The sequence below is a fragment of the Pongo abelii genome, chromosome 20, assembly GCF_028885655.2.
Source record: "Pongo abelii isolate AG06213 chromosome 20, NHGRI_mPonAbe1-v2.0_pri, whole genome shotgun sequence".
Classification (NCBI taxonomy): domain Eukaryota; kingdom Metazoa; phylum Chordata; class Mammalia; order Primates; family Hominidae; genus Pongo; species Pongo abelii.
The window spans coordinates 6,783,827-6,809,698 of NC_072005.2; the positions used below are offsets into that span (position 1 = coordinate 6,783,827).

Genomic DNA, 25,872 nt, shown 5'->3' on the forward strand with positions numbered 1-25,872 from the left:
CAATTTTTTTTTTCTTTTGAGATGGAGTCTCACTCTTGTTGGGACCTGTGTTTTGAAGAAACCAACCCTACTGACACATTGATCTTGGACTTTTAGTCTCCGAACTATTCTGGACATTTCCTATGAATAGAATTGTACAATACATGGCATTTTGTGATTTGCTTCTTTCACTGAGCATGTTTTTAAGGTTCATCCATGTCATAGTGTGGAACAGCATTTTGCTCCTTTTTTATGGCTGAGTAATATTCCGTTGTGTGGATTTGCCTGTACTGGACATTTCATATAAATAGATGCATGCAATACGTGGCTTTGGAAGATGGATTTTAACCAACTCTACTGACGAGTCTGCTTTAGGACTCTTGGTCCACACTGACTTCATGGAGAATGTTGGGGGCTGTGGGAGAGGCCAAGTCTACAAGCTGTGGGAGGCTGGTGGATGGAAGGCTGGTTAGAATTTTTCAGGATCTGGGGAACCTCAGAGAGTGCTGAACCTGTTGGGACATTGGATGAGCCAATGCTTGGCAAATGCAAGAATACAAAGGTTTCTTTCTTTCTTTTTCTTTTTCCAGATACTCAAAAGCTGGGGCCATGTTACATGTGCCCGGCTGTTTCATTAGTTAATATCTTTTGGTTGCAGGCCATGGCAACTGAATCTAAAGTGACTTAAACAAGAAAAGGAATGTTTTGGCTCATGAAATAAAAAAGCTTAGGGATGGCCAGGCATGGTGGCTCCCACCTGTAATCTCAGCACTTTAGGAGGCCAAGGCAGGCAGATTCCTCAAGTCCAGGAGTTCAAGACCAGCCTGGGCAACATAGCGAGACCTCGTCTCTACAAAAAATACAGAAATTAGCTGGGTGTTGCGACACATGACTGTAGTCCTAGCTACTTGGGAGGTGGAGGCAGGAGGCATGGTTTTTTGTTTGTTTGTTTGAGACAGGGTCTTTCTTTGTTGCCCAGGCTGGAGTGCAGTGGTGCCATCATAGCTCACTGCAGGCTCGAACTCCTGGGCTCAGTGATCCACTCATCTCAGCCTCCTGAGTAGTTCAAAATGTTTTTGAGGTCATCCACATTGTAGTATGAATCAGTGCTTCATTCCTTTTTACGGCTGAATAATATTCCATTGTATGGATATACCACATTTGTTTAACCGTTAGTGATTAATTTTATCTTTTGTGAATTTTAACTCAATAAAAATGTTCAGAGTGTAGATCTAGATCAGGCACAGCTTAATCTTTATCAGAAGATAATTTAATTTCATGGAAGGGAGTCTGTGCTTTCATTTCCCCTCCACACCAGTCCCCAAGCCAGGTGGCCTGGGGGTCTGTTTTTCCCCTGCCCTTTCATACTCCCCCACCCTCATTTCTCTGTCTCCTCACAGTTCCTGTGCCTTAAGAACATTAGAACCTTCCTGTCCACCTGCTGTGAGAAGTTCGGCCTCAAGCGGAGCGAGCTCTTTGAAGCCTTTGACCTCTTCGATGTGCAGGATTTTGGCAAGGTGAGCTGCGCACTTGAAGCCCAAAGACTGAGTTTCAGTTCATTTCCATTGACGTCTACACTGGGTAAGCTAAGGGCTGTCAGGGGACAGGCAGACAAGCCAGACCAGGCCATATACAAGGTGCAAATAGCACTGGCTTGGGATATGTGGAACTGGGTTTGAGTTCCTGCTCTGACACTTGCTGTGTGACCTTGGCTACGTGGCAGTGCCTCTCTGAGCCCTCCATTTCTCATCTGAAATATGGGAATATTATCATCCTGCCCTCTCTGAGTGGCTATGAGAATTAAATAGAAAGATAGAGGGCCAGGCACAGTGGCTCACGCCTGTAATCCCAGCACTTTGGAAGGCTGAGGTGGGCGGATCACGAGGTCAGGAGATTGAGAACATCGTGGCTAACACAGTGAAACCCCATCTCTACTAAAAATACAAAAAATTAGCCGGGTGTGGTGGCCGGTGCCTGTAGTCCCAGCTACTCGGGAGGCTGAGGCAGGAGAATCGCTTGAACCCAGGAGGCGGAGGTTGCAGTGAGCCGAGATGGTGCCACCATCAGCCAAGATGGTGACAGAGTGAGACTCTGTTAAAATATATATATATATATATATATATATATATATATAAAAGAAAGAAAGAAAGATAGGAGCAAAGGGTGGGGCTCATTTGAGGGAATGATGGTATGGGGAATGGGAGGTAGAGAAAATCCTGAATTAGGCTTCCAAGAGGCATGGGGTCTAGCGCCTCAGACAGAGCCTTGCAGTTGGAAGCTGTGTTCTGCTGTGGGGGTGTACAAGGGGCTCACTGAGTGGCCACTGCCCCGTCACAGGTCATCTACACCCTGTCTGCTCTGTCCTGGACCCCGATTGCCCAGAACAGGGGGATCATGTGAGTAACCACCTGGGCCTTGGGCCATTTAGCCCCAATCCTCCCCCTCCCTGAAGCCCCACTTCTACCCAGCCCCCAGGCCCCTGGCTCACACCCTCCTGACCCTGCAGGCCCTTCCCCACCGAGGAGGAGAGTGTAGGTGATGAAGACATCTACAGTGGCCTGTCCGACCAGATCGAGTGAGTGCTCAGGACTGTGGCTGTACAGCTCACTGCAGCACCATCCTGGGGGTGGAGGGTCTGGGAGGACATGGCCTTGCCCTCCGGGAAATAAGGTCATACCCTGGTGTCTGGGGCACACAACCTTGCCTGGGAGTCTGGGGAGACACAGCCCTGCCCTGGGGCCTTGGGGGACATGGCACTGTCCTGGGGTCTTGGGGGACATGGCCCTGCCCTGGAGCTTGGAGGGACATGGCCTGCCCTTGGAGTCTGAGGTCCCACCCTGGGAGTCTTGGGGGGGACAAAGCCCTGCCCTGGGGTCTGCGGGGACCCTGCTGTGATCTGGGAGAGGTCCGAGGGATCCCTGACCCCACAACCCACAGCGACACGGTGGAGGAGGATGAGGACCTGTATGACTGCGTGGAGAATGAGGAGGCGGAAGGCGACGAGATCTATGAGGACCTCATGCGCTCGGAGCCCGTGTCCATGCCGGTGCGTGAGGTGGAGGGTCTGGCCTGGGGAGGGCGTGGGCGGGGGGCAGCCCCAGGCCCCCCAACACCGGCCTCTCCCCTCGCTCTCAGCCCAAGATGACAGAGTATGATAAGCGCTGCTGCTGCCTGCGGGAGATCCAGCAGACGGAGGAGAAGTACACGGACACGCTGGGCTCCATCCAGCAGGTGGGCGCCTCCCACCCAGCGCCTGCCAGGCGCATGCGCGGGAGCTGGGCCGGCAGGTGCACGTCCACCTGTCCGGCCGCTCTGGGCAGCTGAGGCTTTTCCTGCCCCCATCGCTTTTCCTTTCTGTGACTGCCTCCGTCTCTGAGTTTCTCTGACTTACATATGTATGTATAAATATGAGTCCGACATATATATATATTAAAATATGTATATAAAATATAGGACACTGCCTGCAGGAGCAGTCAAAAAACCAAAAACAAACAAAATAAATACAAAATTAAAAATATATAAATATATTAAACATATACATAAATAGAAAATATATAAAATATACAAAGTATATAAATATATATAAATATAAACATAATATGTATAAAATATAAATATATGATATATGATATTTGTAAGATATAAAATATATAGTTTTTTATATAGAACTATATGTAAATAATATATACAAAATATAAATATATAAAATATAAATAATATGTAGATATATTGATATAGGTATATATCTTTTTATATAGATATATATTTTTAATATACAAGATATATATCCGTATGTAGATATGTATATCTTGAAATATCTTATCTATATATAACATATATATCTTATCTCTATATCTTATCTATATATCTTATATATATATAATCTATCTATGTATCTTTTTTTTTTTTGAGACAGGGTTTCTCTCTCATTGCCCAGGCTAGAGGGCAATGGCAAGCTCTCGCTTTACTACAATCTCTGCCTGCTGGGCTCAAGCAGTCCTTCTGCTTCAGCCTCCCAAGTAGCTGAGATTACAGGCATGCACCACCATGCTCGACTAATTTTTGAATTTTTAGTAGAGACGAGGTTTCGCCATGTTGGCCAGGCTGGTCTCGAACTCTGACCTCAAGTGATCTGCCTACCTCGGCCTCCAAAAGTGCTGGGATTACAGGCATGAGCCACTGTGCCTAGTTTATATATCTATCTTTTAAAGATATATATCATTATTTAAAGATATATATAAAGTATATATCAGATATATAATATATAAAAATATATATTTTATATACATGTATATATATATATATATTTTTTTTTTTTGCTATGTTACCTAGGCTGGTCTTAAACTCCTGGGCTCAAGCAATCCTCCTGTAATCCAAGCCCTTTGGGAGGCTGCACTGGGCCTCTTCCTCTTGTCTCTCTCTTTATCTCTCACTCTGTCTCTTTTTCCCTCTGGGTTCCTTTTTCCCTCTGGGTCTCTTCTTGCTACTTTCTTCCTCAGTGTGTCATTCTCTCCTTTGTAGCTCTTTATCCCAGGCTCAGTCTTTTTCTGTATCCTCATCTCTCCATTTCTTTTAAAAATAGCTTCATTGAGATTTCATTAATATACATATAATCCACCCATTTAGAGTATACAGTTCAATGGTTTTTGGCGTACACACAAGATTATGCAGTCATCACCACTGTCTAATTTTGGAACATTTTCATTTGTTTTGTTTTGATTTTTTTTGTTTCTTTCGTTTTGATTTGTTTTGTTTTGAAATGGGGTCTCGCTCTCCCATCCAGGCTGGAGTGCAGTGGCATGATCATAGTTTACTGCAGCCTCAAACTCTTGGGCTCAAGTGATCCTCCTGCCTTAACCTCCTGAGGAGCTGGGGCCACGGGTGCATGCCACCACACCCTGCTTAATTTTTTAATTTTTTTTGTAGATATGGGGTCTTGCTATGTTGCCCAGGCTGGTCTCCTACTCCTGGCCTCAAGTGATCCTCCTGCCTTGGCCTCCCAAAGTGTTGGGATTACGGGTGTGAGCCACCACCCCTGGCCTTAATTTTAGAAGGTTTTCATCATCTTCCAAAGAAACCCCAAACTCTTTAGCTGTCCCCCTTTAATCTCTTATCTTCCCCCAGCCCATGGCAACCACGAGCTTACTCCCTGTCTCTGTGGATTCGCTTCTTCTGGACATTTCATACAAAGGGCATCACATACTATGTGGTTTATATGCGTCTGGCTTCTTTTGCTGAGCGTAGTGTTTTCAAGGTTCATCCACATTGTAGCCTGTGTCAGAGCTTCATTCCTTTTCATGGCTGAATAATATTCCATTGCATGGATGGACCACATCTTTTTTTCTTTTTTGAGACAGAATCTCACTCTGTCGCCCAGACTGGAGTGCAGTGGTGTGATCTCAGCTCACTGCAACCTCTGCCATCCAGATTCAAGCGATTCTCCTGCTTCAGCCTCCTGAGTAGCTGGGATTACAGGCACCTGCCACCGTGCCCAGATAATTTTTGTAGTTTTAGTAGAGACGGGGTTTCACCATCTTCGCCAGGCTGGTCTTGAACTCCTGACCTCATGATCGACCCGCCTCAGCCTCCCAAAGTGCTGGGATTAGAGGCGTGAGCCACCATGCCTAGCCAGACCACATTTTAAACATCCATTCACCCATTGATAAGCATTTTGGTTGTTTCCTTTTTTGGGTTATTATGAATAACTTCACTGTGAACATTCTTGTACAAGTTTTTGCATGGACACGCTCCCTCTCTTTATCTCCCTCTCTCTGTCTCCTTCCCCTGTCTCTCTGAGACTGGTTTGGAGGAGGGAATCTTATCTTCCGTCATCTTTCTCTCCCTTCCCCGCAGCATTTCTTGAAGCCCCTGCAACGGTTCCTGAAACCTCAAGACATTGAGATCATCTTTATCAACATTGAGGTGAGGCAGCCGATCCCCAGCCCTCTTGGGTCTGTCTAGTGTGGATAACCTGCTGCCCCTACCTGTCCCTGGAGTACAGGGGTTGGGAGTTGAGTGGCATGGGGCGGGTGGATGACCCTTTCCTTCCCGGCTCCCTGAGCCCTGGGCTCTGGTCCCAGCCCTCACCCTTCCCTCCGAGTAGGACCTGCTTCGTGTTCATACTCACTTCCTAAAGGAGATGAAGGAAGCCCTGGGCACCCCTGGCGCAGCCAATCTCTACCAGGTCTTCATCAAATACAAGGAGAGGTGAGACCCAGCTGGCCAGACTGAAGCTCTGGGGTCACTCTGCCTTGCCTAGGCCGGGCATTTGAGAGACCTTACCCTCAGACACCACTGGATGGGGAGGACTTTGTGCTGTGTGTTCATGGGCGAGGGGCTGCCCATCTCTGGTTCAATTCCCAGCTCTGCTGTGTGGCACTGGGTAGTCACTTAACCTCTCTGTGCTTCTGCTTCCTCATCTGTACATCAGTGGGCCACAGGAATGTGCCTTCTAGGCTGGTGGTGAGGGTTGACTATAAGGATGCACGCAGGGCCTGGCACGTAGTAGATGCTCAATAAGTATTTGTTAAATGAAGGAACATTGGCCAGGTGTGGTAGCTCATGCCTGTAATCCCAGCACTTTGGGAGGCTAAGGTGGGTGGATCATTTAAGGTCAGGAGTTTAAGACCAGGCTGGCCAATATGCTGAAACCCCGTCTCCATCGCCTAAAACAACTAAAATACAACTAAAAATACAAAAAACAATTAGCCAGGCGTGGTGGCGTGCACCTGTAATCCCAGTTACTCAGGAGAATTGCTTGAACCCGGGAGGCAGAGGTTGCAGTGAGTCAAGATCATGCCACTGGACTCCAGCCTGGGCGGCAGAGCAAGACTCTGTCTCAGAAATAAAAACAGGCCAGGCGTGGTGGCTCACGCCTGTAATTCCAGCACTTTGGGAGGCCAAGGAGGGCAGATCACTTGAGGTCGGGAGTTTGAGACCAGCCCGGCCGACATGGCAAAACCCCGTCTCTACTAAAAATACAAAAATTAGCCAGGCATGGTGGCAGGTGCCTGTAATCCCAGCTACTCAGGAGGCTGAAGCAGGAGAATCGCTTGAACCCGGGAGGTGGAGGTTGCACTGATCCGAGATCGCACCACTATACTCCAGCCTGGACGACAAGCATGAAACTCCGTCTCAAAAATAAATAAATAAATTAAATTAAATTAAAATAAATAAATAAACATTGGGCAGAGACAATACCAGGTACTATGGTGAAATTACTGTAGCATTAAATGAGATAATGCTACATACGATAGCCTCACGTGGGAGATGCTATTGTTATGCCCATTTCACAGAGGGAGAAACTGAAACTCAGGTTTCTTCTCCAGCTGGGAAGAGCAAGGCCAGGGCTGACACCAGCCTCTGCCCGACCTTGATGCCAGCCACCCTTACCTGGTGGCCTGTCCTCTCCCTGTAGGTTTCTCGTCTATGGCCGCTACTGCAGCCAGGTGGAGTCAGCCAGCAAACACCTGGACCGTGTGGCCGCAGCCCGGGAGGACGTGCAGATGAAGCTGGAGGTGGGGGCCGGGCCACTTCTGGGGGGCCTCTCCCACTCCTCCCAGGCCCTGGGGGCAGCAGGGAGGACACTGAGTTGCAGATGGTCCACTTTCTGCTGCAGCCCAGCCAGGGATCCATCAAAGGACTAGGGAGGGAAGTACTAGCCAGCCAAGCAGAAGAAATGGAGAACAGAAATGGGCTGGCCCTGGGTCTGGGCTGACCCCTGATATCAGGGTGAAGTCCTGTCCCTGAACTGAGCTCTGATCTCACACTGAACCCCAGCCCTGGGCTGAGCCCTAGCACTGATTGTACCCCAAGTCTGGGCTGAGCTCCCACTTCTCACTGAACCCCAATTCCAACCAACCCCGGATCCCAGGCTGAACTTGATCTTGAACTGAACTTCAACCTGGATCTGTTTGTCTGGTGGAAACACAGACAGGGCAGGGGTGGTGAGGATGGGGGCTCTCCAGACCTGTCCCTCTCCCCATCTCCAGCCCCCCTCAGCAGGCAGAATACTGGACCTCTATCCCAGGCAGCATTTGCCACATTCCAGTGGGTTTGTTTGTTTGTTTGTTTGTTTTTTGAGACAGGGTCTCATTCTGTCCCCCAAGCTGGAGTGCAGTGGCATGATCATAGCTCACTGCAGCCTCGACCTCCTGGACTCAAGCAATCCTCATAACTCCTACCTTGGCCTCCTGAGTAGCTGGGACTACAGATGCATGTCACCATTCCTGGCTAATTTTTGTGTTTTTTTTGTAGAGATGGGGTTTCACCATGTTGTCCAGGGTGGTCTCAAACTCCTGGGCTCAAGCAATTCACCCACCTCAGCCTCTCAAAGAGCTAGGATTACAGGCGTGAGCAATTGTGCCCAGCCTCTTCCCATTGCTTTTTTGTTTGTTTGTTTGTTTTTGTTTTTTGAGATGGAGTCTCCCTCTGTCACCCAGGTTGGAGTGCAGTGGTGTGATATCAGCTCAATGCCTTCTCTGCCTCCTGGGTTCAAGCAATTCTCCTGCCTCAGTCTCCTGAGTAGCTGGGATTGAAGGAGTCTGCCACCACGCCAGCTATTTTTTTTTTTTTTTCATAGCAGAGATGGGGTTTCCCCATGTTGGCCAGGCTGGTCTTGAACTCCTGACCTCAAGTGATCCTCCCGCCTTGGCCTCCCAAAGTTCCTTCCAATGGTTCTCAAGCTTCCCCCACCTCATGGAGTCCCTTCCCTGTTTCCTTGGGGGCAGATATGATGCTTTGGCCTCTAGAAAAATCTCTGGGGTGGAGAGCTGCCCACGTATTTATTCAAATCTATCTGCACCCACCCTGCAACCGGCTCTTTCTGGGACCTGCCTCAGTTTCCCCATTGTTCTCTGATTCCCCAGGAATGTTCTCAGAGAGCCAACAACGGGAGGTTCACCCTGCGGGACCTGCTGATGGTGCCTATGCAGCGAGTTCTCAAATATCACCTCCTTCTCCAGGTGCCGGGCACATCCCTAGGCGTGGGCTCCACGTACCTACTCTCCTGTATCTATAAAAGTGGGGACGGGGCTGGCTTCTGGGGGTTGAGTTTCTAGGACGCTCGGGGATGGGTCACTGGGGTCATGTCTCAGCCTCCAGGGTCAGCACTATGATGGAGGAGCTGGTGAGCTAGCATTGTTTGGAAGGCCCTCCCCTCAGGGAGAAGGGGAGGGGCCCAGGTGACGTCTGACGTCTTGGTTCTCTCAGGAGCTGGTGAAACACACGCAGGAGGCGATGGAGAAGGAGAACCTGCGGCTGGCCCTGGATGCCATGAGGGTGAGTGGGTGTAGGGTGCTGGTGACTCACCTGCTGCAGACACCCTCCTGGTGGGGACTGATCCTCTAGCCGGGGTTAGGTAGGAGCCTGGGTCGGCTGTTGGGGGGCCAGGTTCACCCCTGCCCCCTCCCCAGGACCTGGCTCAGTGCGTGAACGAGGTCAAGCGAGACAACGAGACACTGCGGCAGATCACCAATTTCCAGCTGTCCATTGAGAACCTGGTGAGGCAGTGAAGCTGGGTGGGCCAGGGGTGTGGCCACGTGGGGAGGGTGGGTGTCTGGCTCCTTTCTTGGGAGACCCTTGCTAGACCCCCTGCCTGCTGCATAGGACCAGTCTTTGGCTCACTATGGCCGGCCCAAGATAGACGGGGAGCTCAAGATCACCTCGGTGGAACGGCGCTCCAAGATGGACAGGTGGGTGGACTCAACATGGATCTGGGATGGAGCCTGGACAAAGGGGTGGGGCCAGGCTCCTAGATGGGCAGGTGGGTGGAGTCAACACAGATCTGGGTGGAGCCTGGGCAGGGGCGGGGCCGGGCTTCTAGATAGGCAGGTGGGCGGCGTCAACATAGATCTGGAGCGGAGCCTGGGAAGGGGCGGAGCCAGGCTTCTAGATAGGCAGATGGGTGGAGTCAACACAAATCTGGGAGGAGCCTGGGCAGGGATGGTGCCAGGTTCCTAGATGAGCAGGTGGGTGGAGTCAACACAGATCTGGGTGGAGCCTGGGCAAAGTAGGGGCCAGGCTTCCAGATGGGTAGGTGAGTGGAGCAAACCGTATCTGTGGTGGAGCCTGGGTAGGGATGGGGCCAGGTTTCTAGATAGGCAGTTGGGTGGAGTCAACACAGGTCTGGGGAAGAGCCTGGATAGGGGCGTGGCCAGGCTCCTAGATGGACAAGTGGGTGGAGCCAACACAGATCTGGGGTGGAGCCTGGGTAGGGGTGGGGCCAGGTTCTTATGTAGACTTGTAGGTGGAATTAAGATGAATTTGGGGAGGGACCTGAGTGGGGGTGAGGCAAGATTTCTAGAGAGACAGGTGGTAGACCCATCCAGAGAAGGCAGTGGAGCCTTGATGGACAGGCAGGACAGGGCCAGTGAGGGGTATGGGTGGAGCGAAGACTGACAGGCAGTAGAGCCAATGCGGATCCCGTGGGTGAAGTCAGGATGGACAGGTGGGCATGGCCAAGTTGGCCAAGGAGGAGAAGGGCAGGGTGGGACCAGGATGTGGAGGAACTGGTCAGAGAGCTGATGGGGACAGTTGGGAAGAGCCAGACAGGAATGCCTTATCCATCCTTCCAGGTACGCCTTCCTGCTCGACAAAGCTCTACTCATCTGTAAGCGCCGGGGAGACTCCTATGACCTCAAGGACTTTGTGAACCTGCACAGCTTCCAGATTCGGGATGACTCTTCAGGAGACCGAGACAACAAGAAGGTGGGGCTTTGACGCCAGAACTATGGGGTCCTCCACGCAGTCGGCAGCTTAGCCCTCTCCACTTGGGCATGCACCTGTTTGCCAGACTACAGCTACATGGAAGTGTGTGTTAATCCAATCAACAGGTGTTTTTTGTTTGTTTGTTTTGTTTTGTTTTGTTTTTGAAGATGGAGTCTCGCTCTGTCGCCAGGCCGGAGTGCAGTGGCACAATCTCAGCTCACCGCAACCTCTGCCTCCTGGTTTCAAGCGATTCTCCTGGCTCAGTCTCTGGAGTAGCTGGGACAACAGGCACACACCACCACGCCCAGCTAATCTTTGTAGTTTTAGTAGAGACAGGGTTTCACCATGTTGGCCAGGATGGTCTCGATTTCTTGACCCCGTGATCCACCTGCCTTGGCCTCCCAAAGTGCTGGGATTATAAGCGTGAGCCCACTCAACAGTTTTTAAATTGAGCACCTACTATATCCAGGGCACTCTTCTAGGCACTAGGACTAAAATGGAAAGCAAAACAGAGTTTTCATTTTGTTTGTTTGTTTGTTTTTGAGACAGTCTCACTCTGTCGTTCAGGCTGGAATGCAGTGGCAAGATCTCGGCTCACTGCAACCTCTGGCTCTCAGGTTCAAGTAATTCTCTTGCCTCAGCCTCCCGAGTAGCTGGGATTACGGCCATCCACCACCATGCCCAGCTAAATTTTGTATTTTTAGTAGAGACGAGGTTTCACCATGTTGGCCAGCCTGGTCTCAAACTCCTGACCTCAAGTGATCTGCCTATCTTGGCCTCCCAAAGTGCTGAGATTACAAGCGTGAGCCACTGTGCCCGGCTTATTTTATTTCTTGTATGGTACTTACATTCTTACGGGATGCTTTCTACAAAGAAAATAAAGTAGGTGGCTGGGTGCAGTGGCTCATGCCTGTAATCCCAGTACTTTGGGAGGCCTAGGTGGGAGAATCGCTTGAGCCCAGGAGTTTGAGATCAGCCTGGGCAACATAGGGAGATCCCCGTCTCTACAAAACATAAAAAAGAAATTTAGCTGGGCTTGGTGGCACATGCCTGTAGCCCTAGCTACATGGGAGGCTGAGGTGGGAGGATCGCCTGTGGCTAGGAGTTGGAGGCTGCAGTGAGCTATGATTGCACTACAGCTGGGACCACAGAGTGAGACTCTGTCTCTATGAAAAAATAAATGAATGAAACAGGAGATGTGGCTGTGGTAGGTGAGGGTGGGAGGGGGAGCTATCTTACCTCCATTGTTCAGGAACATTCTCTGTGGAAGTGACATTTGAGCTGAGACTCCTCTCCCTCTCGGCTCTTCCTTACTTCCTTCTGCTTTTTCTCCTGTGAACTCTTCCCTTTGCTTTAGTTTTTGCCCTGGAGTTCCCCCCGTGCTCTGGTCTGTGGCTTCTCTATTTCTTTTTTTGAGACAGAGCCTCGCTCTGTCACCAGGCTGGAGTGCAATGGTGCAATCTCGGCTCACTGCAACCTCCGCCTCCTGGGTTCAAGTGATTCTCCTACCTCAGCCTCCTGAGTAGCTGGGATTACAGGTGCCCGCCACCACGCCTGGCTAATTTTTTTGTATTTTTAGTAGAGACGGAGTTTCACCACATTGGTTAGGCTGGTCTCGAACTCGTGACCTCGTGATCCACCCACCTCAGCCTCCCAAAGTGCTGGGATTACAGATGTGAGCCACCGCGCCCAGCTGGCTTCTCTATTTCTCAACCTGTGCCTCCCTCAAGGAGCCAGTTGCTGTCTTGTAACTGCCTGCTTACAGCATCTGTCTCTCCTACCAGGCTGGAGCTCTGGGGACCACATCCTATTCACTGCTCTGTCCCCAGCTCCTAGCAGTGTCTGTTTCTCAGCAAGTGCTGCACCAGTGCTTTGTTGAACAGAAAAATCAATGATGAGTGACATGCTGTGTCTGGTGTGTGCTTCTGCAAAGGGGTGTGTGTGTCTGTGTGTGTGCGCGCGCGCATGTGTACGCATGCGTGTGTGGTTTTGGGTTTATGGTTGTGTATTTGGATATCCTGGAAAGCCCTTTTACAAGGATATCCATGCATGGTGCGAGGGGCATAGAGACTGCCATGGGCTTGCCTGTTCCCCACAGAGGGAGGGGTGGGTGGGTGTGTGCTCCCACTCTCTGCAGGGGCAGTGCCTTCAGTCTGAGCTCTGCTTCCCTGCAGTGGAGCCACATGTTCCTCCTGATCGAGGACCAAGGTGCCCAGGGCTATGAGCTGTTCTTCAAGACAAGAGAATTGAAGAAGAAGTGGATGGAGCAGTTTGAGATGGCCATGTGAGTCCCCATCTTCCTCCCTCTTTCTGTCCGAAGAGGGGGAGGGGCTGGGAAGGAGGAACGTGCTCTAGTCCCTACTCTGTCCTGACATGCCATGGGACCACTCTGAACTGCAGTCTCTTCATTTGGGAAATAAGAGGGACAGGCCCAAGACTGTCTTATCCTTGGAATGCAGGGGTTGTGTGCAAGCTTCAGCTACCAGCCCAGACTCTTCTCCTCTCCTCCTCCTCTTTCTTGTTCTCCTCTCCTCTTCCTTCTCCTCCTCCTGGTTTCCTTCCTATCCCTCCTCCTCCTCCTCTTTCTCCTTCTTCTCCTTTTCTCCTCCTCCTCTTCCTCTTCTTCCTCCTCCTCTCCTTCCTCCTCTTCCTCTTCCTCCTATTCCTCCTCCACCTCTTCTTCCTCTTCCTCCTCTTCCTCCTCCTCGCTTTCCTCCCCTTCTTCCTCTTCCTCCTCCTCCTCTTCCTCCTCTTCTTCCTCCTCCTCCTCCTCCTTTTTCTCCTCTTCCTCTTCTTCCTCTTCCTCCTCCTCCTTCTTCTTCCCCTCTTCCTCCTCTTCCACTTTTGTCTTCTCCTCCTTTTTATATGAGGCAAAATTCCAACAACAAAAATCTAAATTTCGAAGTGTACGATCACATGGCATTTTGTACACTAACAGTGTCATGCAACCATCACCTCTATCCAGCTTCAAAACCTTTTCATCCGCCCAAAGGAGACCTCATACCCATTAAGCATTCACTCCCAATTCCCTGCTCTCGCAGCCCCTGGAAACTCCTAGCCTGCTTTCTCTTTCTCCCAATGCGCATGGCAGCATAATTCAGTGTGGCCAAAGGGTGGAAACGACCCAAACATCAATCAATGAATGAGTGGACGTGCAAAATGTGGTCTGTTCATACCATGGAATAGTATTCGGCCATAAAAAGGAATAAAATACTGACCTTCTTTTTTTTTTTTTTTTTTAATTTTCCCCTGCCAGCTCCAACATCTACCCGGAGAATGCCACTGCCAATGGGCATGACTTCCAGATGTTCTCCTTTGAGGAGACCACATCCTGCAAAGCCTGTCAGATGCTGCTTAGGTGAGAATCTGGGAGGAGGGTCCTGCATACTGGACTTGGTCATCAGTTCCTTGCTAGAGAAGCTGCCCTAGTAATTGGTTCCCTAAATTGGGAGATGGGCTACTTTGATCTTCTGCTTCTCTGTCACTCTCCTGATCTAAAGAGAACTCAAGGGGTCCCTCTATGTTTTTAGCAGAATATTTGGCCATGTCTGTAAAGGTCACTCACTCTTCTTTATGTGTCCCCTGCATCTCAGAGGTACCTTCTATCAGGGCTACCGCTGCCATCGGTGCCGGGCACCTGCACACAAGGAGTGTCTGGGGAGGGTCCCTCCATGTGGCCGACTTGGGCAAGGTACGAGTGGGAGGGAGGCTGGGAGGTGAGCTTGGTTCTCTTTGGAGGATTTCCCGTTCTCACCATTTCCTTTACCCTCCCGTAGATTTCCCAGGAACTATGAAGAAGGTAAGACTTTCCTGTGGTCCTTCCTGTGCACCGCAAATAATGGGCAACAGTGCGGGGAGGACCCAGAACATCCCGGAACTGGGCATGATCCTTTGTGGGGTGAGGAGAGTGAGGGGGCCTACAAGCCCCCAGGCTGGGCATAGGTAGACAGGCTTTCTTTGTTTCTCCTTCCAGGACAAACTACATCGCAGGGCTCAGGACAAAAAGAGGAATGAGCTGGGTGAGTTGGCAGGGGGTGCTGTGTGGGGGCAGGAGGAAAATTCATCTCTATTGATGTTGACCCAGGGACAGATCTCCATAATCATATTAACAGCCACACTGGGCTGGGTGCAACAGCTCACACCTGTAATCCCAACAATTTGGGAGGCCAAGGTGGGTGGATCACTTGAAGTCAGGTGCACACCACCACGCCTGGCTAATTTTATTTTTCATAGAGATGGGGTCTTGCTACGTTGCCCAGCCATACTGTATAAATTAAATCATACAGTATGTGCTTATTTTAATTAATTTATTTATTTTTGGAGACGGAGTCTTGCTGTGTCACCCAGGCTGGAGTGCAGTGGTACGATCTTGGCTCACTACAACCTCCACCTCCCAAGTTCAAGCGATTCTCCTGCCTCAGCCTCCCAAGTAGCTGGGACTACAGGCACATGTCACCACACTCGGCTAATTTTTGTATTTTTAGTAGAGACGGGGTTTCACCATGTTGGGCAGGCTGGTCTTGAGCTCTTGACCGCAGGGGATCTGCCTGCTAAGCCTCCCAAAGTGCTGGGATTACAGGTGTGAGCCACCATGCCCAGCCTTAATTTAAAAAAATTAAAATATATATGTATTTTTATTAAATATATAAATAATAATATATTATATTATTTAATAATGAGTTAATATTTAATTAATATATAATAATATAATAATTAATAATATACTAACATGTAAAATATATATTAAATAATATATATTTATTAAAAATATATTATATATATTTACTAAAAATATATTGTATATATATATAAAATATATCTTTTTTTAATTTTTAGAGGTAGGGTTTTGCTCTGTGTCCCAGGCTGGAGTGCAGAGGCAGGAGTGTTCCACTTATATGCCATTTATATGACATATAAATATATAACATAAGTCAGGTGTGGTGGTTCACGTCTGTGATCCCAGCACTTTGAGAGACCAAGGCCAGGAGTTTGAGACCAGCCTGGGCAACATAACGAGACCCTGTGTCTACAAAAAATTTTTTAAAAATTAGCGGGGTTCCTGCTTCAGCCCAGGAGTTCAAGGTTGCAGTGAGCCGTGATCACGCCATTGCACTTCAACCTGAGCAACAGAGCAAGATCCTGTTTCAAGAAAATAAAAAAATAAATATATGAAATCTATGAATGGGTATGTTTTCTTATTATTATTACTTATTATGTAATTAGCAATAGTCAGCTTTCTTAGCAACAGTCAAAATTAGAAACAACCCAAGTGTCCTTTGTACAATAGAATATATATATATACATATATATATACATACACACACATACATGTATTTTGTTTTGTTTTTTGTTTTTTGGTTCTTTTTTTGAGACGGAGCCTCGCTCCGTTGCCCAGGCTGGAGTGCAGTGGTGCAATCTCGGCTCACTGCAAGCTCCGCCTCCCGGGTTCATGCCATTCTCCTGCCTCAGCCTCCCAAGTAGCTGGGACTACAGGTGCCCACCACCACACCCGGCTAATTTTTTGTATTTTTAGTAGAGACAGGGCTTCATCATGTTAGCCAGGATAGTCTCGATCTCCTGACCTCGTGATCCGCCTGCCTCGGCCTCCCAAAGTGCTGGGATTACAGGTGTGACCCACTGCGCCCGGCCACATGTATTTTATTGAGAGAGGAAATACATACTTTAAGATATGTAAAAATCAATAAATCTTAAGTATATGACTTAATAAAGTTTTATGCATGCAACCAACGATCAAATAAAAATATAGAACATTTCCATCCCTCCAGAACTGCACTGTCCAATACAAATTAATTAAAAAGAAATCACCTTAAAAATTTTTTAACTCACATTAGCCTTGAAGTTCTCAATAACTGCCTGTGGCTAGTTGCTACCATATTGGACATATCCATCACCACAGAAAGTTTTATCAGAAAGCACTGCTACTCACCTATCTCCCATAGGGAACCTCTATCACCTGACCTCTATCACCACAGATTAATTTTGTCTGCTCTTGAGTTTTCTATAAATAAAATCATATAGTACATGCTTATTTCATCTGGTTTCTTTTATCTGACATAATGACAGTGAGATGCATTGATGTGATTGCCTGTAGCAATAGCTTGTTCCTTTTCATTGCTGTATAGTATTCCATTATGTGATGATATCACAATTTGTTTATTGATTGATCAACCTATTGAGGACATTTGGTTGGTTGCCAGTTTTTGGATATTGTGAATAAAGCTGCAACTTTCAAAGGACATTTTTTTTGTTTTTTGTTTCTTTGTTTTGTTTTGTTTTGAGACAGAGTCTCACTCCATCGCCCAGGCTGGAGTGCAGTAGCATGATCTCAGCTCACTGAAACCTCTGCCTCCTGGGAGTTCAAGTGATTCTCCTGCCTCAGCCTCCCAAATGCTGGGATTACAGGCGCCCACCACCACACCCAGCTAATTTCTGTAGTTTTAGGGCAGATGGGGTTTCACCACTTTGGCCAGTCTGGTCTCGAACTCCTGACCTCAGGTGATCTTCCCACCTCGGCCTCCCAAAGTGCTGGGATACAGGTGTGAGCCACGGTGCCCAGCCAGGACACATGTTTTCATTTCTCTTGGGTTGCTGGGTTACAGAGTCGATACAATGTTTAGCTTCAGTAGACATTGCCAAACAGTTTTCCAAAGAGTATCCCCACCAGCAATGAGTGAGAACTGCATTTGCTCCACGTCCTTGTCAACACTTAGTATTGCCAGTCTAAAAAGAAAAATGTTAGCCATTCTGGAGGGTGGCAGGATTCAGGGTTGAAAGTTGACTGCCAACCACCCTGTACTCCTGTACCCTGTCCTCCAGGTCTGCCCAAGATGGAGGTGTTTCAGGAATACTACGGGCTTCCTCCACCCCCTGGAGCCATTGGACCCTTCCTACGGCTCAACCCTGGAGACATTGTGGAGCTCACGAAGGCTGAGGCTGAACAGAACTGGTGGGAGGTACAGGCTGGGGTCACAGGAGTGATGGGGTGGGACCCAAGTGTAGGGTTATGGATTCATGTGGTGTCAGGGAGTTGGGTCATAGTTCCACCATGCTCTGGAGGTGATGCCTGGGGAGTAGGGTAGGTAGACTGAGATTTCTGGGCATGGCTTTTCTGAGCAGGCCATCTTCCCAGGAAGTTAATACTCATTATCACCTCTCTGGGCTCTCCAGGCCATCCTGAGATAGATGGACAAGCAGAGTGACCATTGAGCAGAGATATGGACACACACACACACACACACACACACGCACACGAGTGATGGGGCAGGATCCACGTGTAGGGTTATGGGTTTAGATGGCTGGTGGGGTTATGGATCCTATAACCTCTCTGTTCCTGTTTTTGTCTCCTGGGTGTTTAGGGCAGGAATACATCTACTAATGAAATTGGCTGGTTTCCTTGTAACAGGGTGAAGCCCTACGTCCATGTGAGTGCCTCAAGTCTGAATGGAATAAGGGCAAGGGGTCCAGGGCAGGTCCTGGGAGGATGGGCAGACTTGGAAAGACACCCCTGGAGTTGGGGAGGGGGCTGCCAATCATGGCAGGTCTTTCTCTAACTCAAGGCTTTGTCCACCCCACCAACTGAGCCCAGAGAGGGGCCACCCTGGAAACAATTATTGATCTTTTTCTCCTTGACCATTTTTGAGTAAAGGTCCTTTCCTTCCTACATGGGTATGGTAGGCAGGAAGGAGCAGGGACCTAGAAGGTGGGCCTGCCCCTTGCTTCCTTCTGAGACACTGAATTGAGTTCTGTGGGAGCACTGTGGCCTCCATTGCCTGTGCCCTGCTCCTGGTGGACGCACCTGTCCACCCCAGCCTCTGCTGTTCTTCCGGTGTTCTCTGCTCGATGGACCCCTCGCTCTTCATGATGACTTCAAATCTCTCCCTCTCTCCCCAACCTCAGACGCCCCCTACCTCATTCAGAGCAAATGACCCCACTGTCCACTTCACAGCCTGCAGAGGGAAATTCTCTCCAGTGCTGGTTTTAACTTTATATTATTTCAGACTTCTAGCAAAGCTATGAGAATAATGCAAAGAGCTCCCGTGTAGCCGTTACCCAGTTTCATCGGTTCTGTTAATGTTTTGTTCCATTTGCTCTGTCGTTTCCTCTCTCTACCCACACATAGTATTTATTTTTCCTGGAAGAGTTAAAAGTGAGTTTGCAGACGACATTCCCCTTTACCACTAAATACTTCTTAAGAGCAAGAGCCTTCTCGTACATAACCAGAAGAAGATTTTAAAAGACACAAAATTCAACATTGACATTATACTACTATTTAATTCGTAGTCTGTATTTAAATGTTGCTCATTTCCCCAAAAATTTTATCAAAAATTTTTTTGTTCCTATGGTTTCTCCACTGTCAAGTTACAATAGGAGTTTCCAACTCCATCATTCTTTCCAAATTTATTAGCTGGTGTTCTACTGCAAGGAAGAGCTGTCCCTTCTGCCCCCATCTGTCTGTCTGTCTGTCTGTCTATCTATCTACCTATCTAGCTAGCTAGCTGTCTATCTATCCATGCATCCATCTATCATTTATCTATATATTATCTATCTATTTACCTATCATCTATTTGCCTGTCACCTATCTACCCATCTATTAACTATCTATCTATCTATCATCTATATCATCATCATCAATCTTTTATCTATTTACCTATCATCTATCTATCCATCTAGTCATCATCTACATATTATCTATCTATCTATTTATCTATATGTCTATCCATCCATGTACCTACCCGTCAATCCATCCATTCATCAATCAACTCTTCTATCCATCCATCCATCCATCATCTATCATCTATCTACTTATCAATACATTCATGATCTATTGATCCAGCTATCATTTTTCTATGTATCATCTGTCTTTGTATTATCTATCATCTATCTATTCACCGATCATCTCTCTGCCTATTTTTCACCTACCTATCTAACCATCTATTATCTATTACCTATTTCTTATCATTTCTCTCTCATCTATTCATTTATCATTGATCTATCACCTGTCTATCATCTATCATCTATCCATCTACCTATTACCTATCTATCCATCATCCATCTATTCTATCTATCTCTTAATTTTTTGTTTTAGAGAGAGGGTCTCATTCTGTCACCCAGGCTGGAGTGCAATGGTGTGATTTTAACTCACTGCAGCCTTGACCTCCTGGGCTCAAGCAATCCTCCCAATTTACCCTCCTGAGTAGCTGGGACCACAGATGCAAGCCATTATGCTCAGCTTTATTTATTTATTTATTTAAGATGGAGTTTCACTCTTGTTTCCCAGGCTGGAGTGCAGTGGGGTGATCTCGACTCATTGCAACCTCCGCCTTCCGGTTTCAAGCGATTCTCCTGCCTCAGCCTCCTGAGTAGCTAGGATTACAGGCGCCTGCCACCACACCTGGCTAATTTTTGTATTTTTAGTAGAGATGGAGTTTCATCATGTTGGTCAGGCTGGTCTCGAACTCCTGACCTTGTGATCCGCCAGCTTTGGCCTCCCAAAGTGTTGTGATTACAGGTGTGAGCCACTGCACCCAGCTGCAGCCGTTTTTTTGTGTGTGATTTTTTTTGTAGAGATGGGGTCTCACTATGTTGTCCAGGCTGGTCTTGAACTCCTGGGCTCAAGCAATCCTCTCATAGAACATCCTTCTCTTTTGTCTTTTAAAAAATTGAGGTGAAATTTGCACAACATAAAACTAACCATTACAATGAAAAATTCAGAATACTGAGTAGCTGAGATTATAGGTGTGCACCACCAAGACTGGCTAATTTTTTGTATTTTTAGTAGAGATGGGATTTTACCATGTTGGTCAGGCTGATCTCAAACTCCTGACCTCAAATGATCTGCCTGCCTCGGCCTCCCAAAGTGCTGGGATTACAGGTGTGAGCCACCACGCCCGGCTGGGTATGGCATTTTCTTTTGGAGTGATAAAAATGTTTTAGAACCAGGTAGAGGTGGTGATTCCTCATTCATTTTATTTTTATTATTTTTGATTATGGCAAAATATATAGAACATAAAAGTTAACAATGTAACCTTTCTTTTGGAGACAGGATCTCACTCTGTTGCTTGTGCTGGAGTGCAATGGTGCAATCTTGGCTCACTGCAGCCTCACCTCCCAGGTTCAGGTGGTCCTCACACTTCAGCCTCCCAAGTAGCTAGGACTACAGGTGCATACCACCATGCTTGGCTAATTTTTTGTATTTTTCATAGAGACGGGGTTTTGCCATGTTGCCCAGGCTGGTTTCGAACTTCTGGGCGCAAGTGATCCCCCTGCCTCAGGCTCTCAAAGTGCTGGGATTACAGGCGTGAGCCGCCACGCCCGGCCAACATAATCATTTTCTAAGGTACAGTTGAGTGGCATTAAGTACATTCACAGTGTTTTGCCATCATCACCACCATCATCTCCAGAACACTTTTCATCTCGCAGCACTCTGTACCCATTAAACAGCAACCACCTAGTCCCCTCTCCCAGCCCCTGACATTCACATTCTGCTCTTGAGCTCTATGGATTTTGCTATCCTAAGTACCTCATATAAGTGAAATCATACAGTATTTGTCCTTTGTGTCTAGCTTGTTTCACTTGGCATAACGTATTCAAGGCTCATCCACGTTGTGGAATGTGTCAGAATTTTCTTATTTTATTTTATTTTTTTTGAGACGGAGTCGCACAAGCTGGAGTGCAGTGGCGCAGTCTCAGCTCACTGCAAGCTCCGCCTCCCAGGTTCACGCCATTCTCCTGCCTCAGCCTCCCGAGTAGCTGGGATTACAGGCACCCGCCACCACGCCTGGCTAATTTTTTGTATTTTTAGTAGAGACGGGGTTTCACTGTGTTAGCCAGGATGGTCTCGATCTCCTGACCTCGTGATCCTCCCGCCTCGGCTTCCCAAAGTGCTGGGATTACAGGCGTGACCCACCGCACCTGGCCTTTTTATTTTTATTTTTTTAATTTTTGAGATAGGGTGTGGTTCTGTTACCCAGGCTGGAGTGCAGTGGTTGTGCAATTATAACTCACTGCAGCCTTGACCTCCTAAGCTTAAGTGATCCTCCCACTTCAGCCTCCTGAGTAGCTGGGACTACAGGCATGTGCCACCACGCCTGGCTAATTTTTGTACTTTTTAAAAAATTTTTGAGGCGCAGTTTCGCTCCTGTTGCCCAGGCTGGAGTGGAATGGTGCGATCTCAGCTCACTGCAACCTCCGCCTCACGGGTTCAAGCGATTCTCCTGCCTCAGCCTTCCAAGTAGCTGGGATTACAGGGGTGCGTCACGACGCCCAGCTAATTTTTTGTATTTTTAGTAGAGACGGGGTTTTGCCATGTTGGTCAGGCTGGTCTTGAACTCCTGACCTTGTGATCTGCCCGCCTCGGCCTCCCGAAGTGCTGGGATTACAGGCGTGAGCCACCGCACCCGGCACATACTGTTTTTCGTCGTGCACCATTTTCCATTCCCACCAACAGTGCACAAGGGTTCTGATTTCTCCACATCCTTGCCAACATTTGCTACTTTCTGTTTTGTTTGTTGATTTGTTTTTGCCTTATAGTAGCTGTCCTAATTGTTTTAAGGTAGTGAAAGTGAGCACTTTCGGCCGGGCGTGGTGGTTCATGCCTGTAATCCCAACACTTTGGGAGGCCGAAGCAGGCGGATCACCTGAGGTGGGGAGTTCGAGACCAGCCTGACCAACATGGAAGAAACCCCATCTCTACTAAAAATACAAAATTAGCTGGGCGTGGTGACACACACCTGTAATCCCAGCTACTCGAGAGGCTGAGGCAGGAGAATTGCTTGAACCTGGGAGGTGGAAGTTGCTGTGAGCCGAGATTGTGCTACTGCACTCCAGCCTGGGCAATAAGAGCAAAACTCTGGCTCAAAAAATAAATAAATAAATAAATAAATAAATAATAAATAAATACATAAAATAAAAAAGAAAGTGAGCACTTTCGCCCATATTTAGATGAGGGTTGGTAAACTTTTTCTGTAAAGAGCCGAAGAGTAGTGTAAATATGCGTACCCTCCAGGGTCCCATATGGTTTTGCAACTCTTCAGCTCTGCCCTTAGAGTGCAAAAGTAGCCGTAGATAATCTGTAAATAATGTATAGACATGGCTATGTTCCTACAAAGCATAATTCATGGGCACTGACAGGTGAATTTCATATAATCTTCACAATCCCAAAAATATTCTTTTGGCTAGGTGTGGTGGCTCATGCTTGTAGTCCCAGACCTTTGGGAGGCCAAGGCAGGAGGATTGCTTGAGGTCAGGAGTTTGAGACCAGCCTGGGAAACAAAGGGAGACCCTCTCCCTCATCTCGACAAAATTTTTAAAAATTAAAAATTAGCGGGTGTGGTGGTGTGTGCCTGTAGTCGCAGCTACTTGGGAGGCTGAGGTGAGAGGATCGCTTGAATCTGGGAGATCGAGGCTGCAGTGGGCTATGATCATACTGCTGCACTCCAGCCTGGGCAACATAGTGAGACTCTGTCCCTTAAAAAAAAAATTCTTTTGATTTTTGCCAACCATCTAAAAATGTAAAAACTATTCTTGACTTGAGGGTTATGATAAACTGCTGGGAAGACAACCCTTGCTTTATATGATACTGGGACAGTCTCTCCCCCGAGATTCTGGGACTTTATTCCCAGTGAGTACCACAGTGCCTGGCACATAATAGGTACTCACTAAACGCAAGTGGAATGAGTGAGTGAATGAATGAATGAATGAAGTGCCCTTCCCTCTGCTGTCACGCTGGGGTCTTTACACTAAGTGGGAGTGTCTCTCTGTATTCTCAGGGCCCTCCTCAGGACCTGTCTGTTCATCTCTGGTGAGTAGAAACATTTATTTCTGTTTCAATGAGAGGTTTCTGGGTTGGGGTTCCAGGCTGTGTATGGGAGGAATCTCCGAGCCAATTAGTTATGCATTCTGTCATCCCTGAGCACTGACTTCTGAATCTAGCTCTGGGCTGGGGGCCGCTGGGGATGGGACAGACAAAGGAGGGTCCCTGACCTTGGGAGATGATGGTCTTGTTGAAAGGAAAATGGTTACGATGATGATGATGATGATGATGACAATGATAATGATGGTGGTGGTGATGGTAATGACAGTTCCAGTTGTTTTTGTCGGATTTTTTGTTTTGTTTGTTTGTTTGTTTTGCACCTATAGCATGTCAAGCATATAGGGGTGGAGGTTTACAGTGTGGCTTTTGGAGCCCGCTGACCTGGATTCAAATTCTGACCCCAACCTTACCTAGCTGTGTGACCTTGGGCCGGTAACTTAACCTCTCTCTGTTTCAGCATTCCTCTCTGGAAAATAGCTTAATGACAGTATCTACTTCATAGTGTTTTTAGGAGGCGTAAATGAGTCTGTCAAGTGCTTAGTCCTGGTCCTGACAGATAATGAGGACTTTCTACAGCATTAGCTGTTGTTATTACTACATTTAATCTGTTCTAAGATGCATGGTTGTTTTTTTTTTTTTTCCTTCACATTTGAACATCTCTGACATTGAAATGGCTCTTGCGATCCACAGTGTCCATCTTCTGCTGAATTTTATAGGCAGGAAATGTTCTTTCATAACGGCACATAAAAGAATGCAGCATTGAACAATTGCTGGCGCAGCAGCTCTTTAATGAGCTCCTTTAATCTTCACAAAAACCCTTCGGAAAATAGATTTGATTCTTACTCTCTGCCCCCTACTTTCTTCTTTTCTTCTTCTTCTTCTTCTTCTTTTTTTTTTTTTTTTTTTTGCAAATGAGGCTGAGAGAGGGTAAGTGAATTACATAATGTCACATGGTGAGGAAGTGATGGAGATGGGGTTTGAACCCAAAGCCTCAGTGCCTCAGTTTACCATCTTTTGCTAATAATAAAACACAGCATGATGATGCTCCCATCTTCTTGTTGCCCAGGCTGGAGTGCAATGGCATGATCTCGGCTCACTGCAACCTCTGCCTCCCAGGTTCAAGCGATTCTCCTGCCTCAGCCTCCCGAGCTGGGATTATAGGCACCCGCCACCACACCTGGCTAATTTTTTATGTTTTTAGTAAAGACAGAGTTTCACCATGTTGGCCAGGCTGGTCTCGAACTCCTGACCTCAGGTGATCCACTCGCCTCAGCCTCCCAAAGTGCTGGGATTACAGGCGTGAGCCACCGTGCCCAGCCGACACTCCCATCTTCTAATTGTGTACCACATAGTAGCAGGTGCACTATTGCCATTTATAAAAAATGTGCATCTGTGGCATCTCCCTCTTTTCAGAAGAGGAAATTGAGGCCCAGAGAGGCAAAACCAGTTGCCAAGGTCTTAGAACACGCAAGTGGCATGGTCGGGATTTGAACCGTGTTCTCCTGTGTTAGCGCTCCTTCTGCCCTTCCGCGCCGAGATGTGGTCAATGGGTTGGGGACCAGGGTGAGGCCAGCAAGGCTCTCTCGTGGGTGCAAGATTTAAGGGAACGCTGAAAATCTCAGTCATTAAGGTCCATCATGTTTTAATGCAACATTAAAAAAATCAAAAACAAGGCAAAAAAATTTCGAGATGAACAAATATCAAAATTTTAACTAAAGACAGGATCCAATAGAGCCGGGACTAAGAGGAGGTGGGTGAGGTGAGTGGGGAAGTCGGATTCTGTCTTTATTCAGAATTTTGATGTTTGTTCATCATGGTTTCTTTGCATTCATTAAAAAAAAATGTTAAACACCAACTCGAACCAGATTTGCATTCGTTTTTTAAAATTGAGGTGAAATTCGGCTGGGCGCGGTGGCTCATGCCTGTAATCTCAGCGCTTTGGGAGGCCAAGGCGGGTTGATCACTTGAGGTCAGGAGTTCAAGACCAGCCTGGGCAACATGGTGAAACCCTGTCTCTACTAAAAGTACAAAAAAAATTAGCTGGGCATGGTGGTGCACGCCTGTAGTCCCAGCAGGGGAATCGCTTGAACCTGGGAGGCGGAGGTTGCAGTGAGCCGAGATTGCGTCATTGCACTCCAGCCTGGGCGACAGAGCGAGACTCTGTCTCAAAAAAAAAAAAAAAATTAAATAAAAAAAAATGAGGTGAAATTCATACAACATAAAATTAACCTTGTAATGGTTACTGGCATTTCTATTTCTATTCATATTTACATTTATATTACATAGTAACATTTACATGATGTTAGATATTATATGCAGTTACATATGATTTATGATTAATACTTATTCTTTAT

General features: G+C 47.5%; 1 protein-coding gene across 1 annotated transcript in view; it reads left to right on the forward strand.

The window, feature by feature from the left end:
• The window catches only part of VAV1 (vav guanine nucleotide exchange factor 1), an 82,231-nt gene that overhangs the window by 44,750 nt on the left and 11,609 nt on the right, over positions 1-25,872 (forward strand). The window contains exons 2-22 of the mRNA XM_024237031.2: positions 1,380-1,496; positions 2,317-2,375; positions 2,486-2,554; positions 2,917-3,025; positions 3,115-3,210; positions 5,833-5,901; positions 6,083-6,186; positions 7,397-7,496; positions 8,847-8,942; positions 9,190-9,258; positions 9,393-9,479; positions 9,586-9,671; positions 10,554-10,686; positions 12,861-12,970; positions 13,943-14,044; positions 14,280-14,377; positions 14,463-14,485; positions 14,660-14,705; positions 17,524-17,660; positions 18,063-18,128; positions 23,475-23,506. Coding sequence (XP_024092799.1) covers positions 1,380-1,496; positions 2,317-2,375; positions 2,486-2,554; positions 2,917-3,025; positions 3,115-3,210; positions 5,833-5,901; positions 6,083-6,186; positions 7,397-7,496; positions 8,847-8,942; positions 9,190-9,258; positions 9,393-9,479; positions 9,586-9,671; positions 10,554-10,686; positions 12,861-12,970; positions 13,943-14,044; positions 14,280-14,377; positions 14,463-14,485; positions 14,660-14,705; positions 17,524-17,660; positions 18,063-18,128; positions 23,475-23,506 — 1,808 coding nt within the window. The remainder of the gene's footprint in view (positions 1-1,379; positions 1,497-2,316; positions 2,376-2,485; positions 2,555-2,916; positions 3,026-3,114; positions 3,211-5,832; positions 5,902-6,082; positions 6,187-7,396; positions 7,497-8,846; positions 8,943-9,189; positions 9,259-9,392; positions 9,480-9,585; positions 9,672-10,553; positions 10,687-12,860; positions 12,971-13,942; positions 14,045-14,279; positions 14,378-14,462; positions 14,486-14,659; positions 14,706-17,523; positions 17,661-18,062; positions 18,129-23,474; positions 23,507-25,872) is intronic.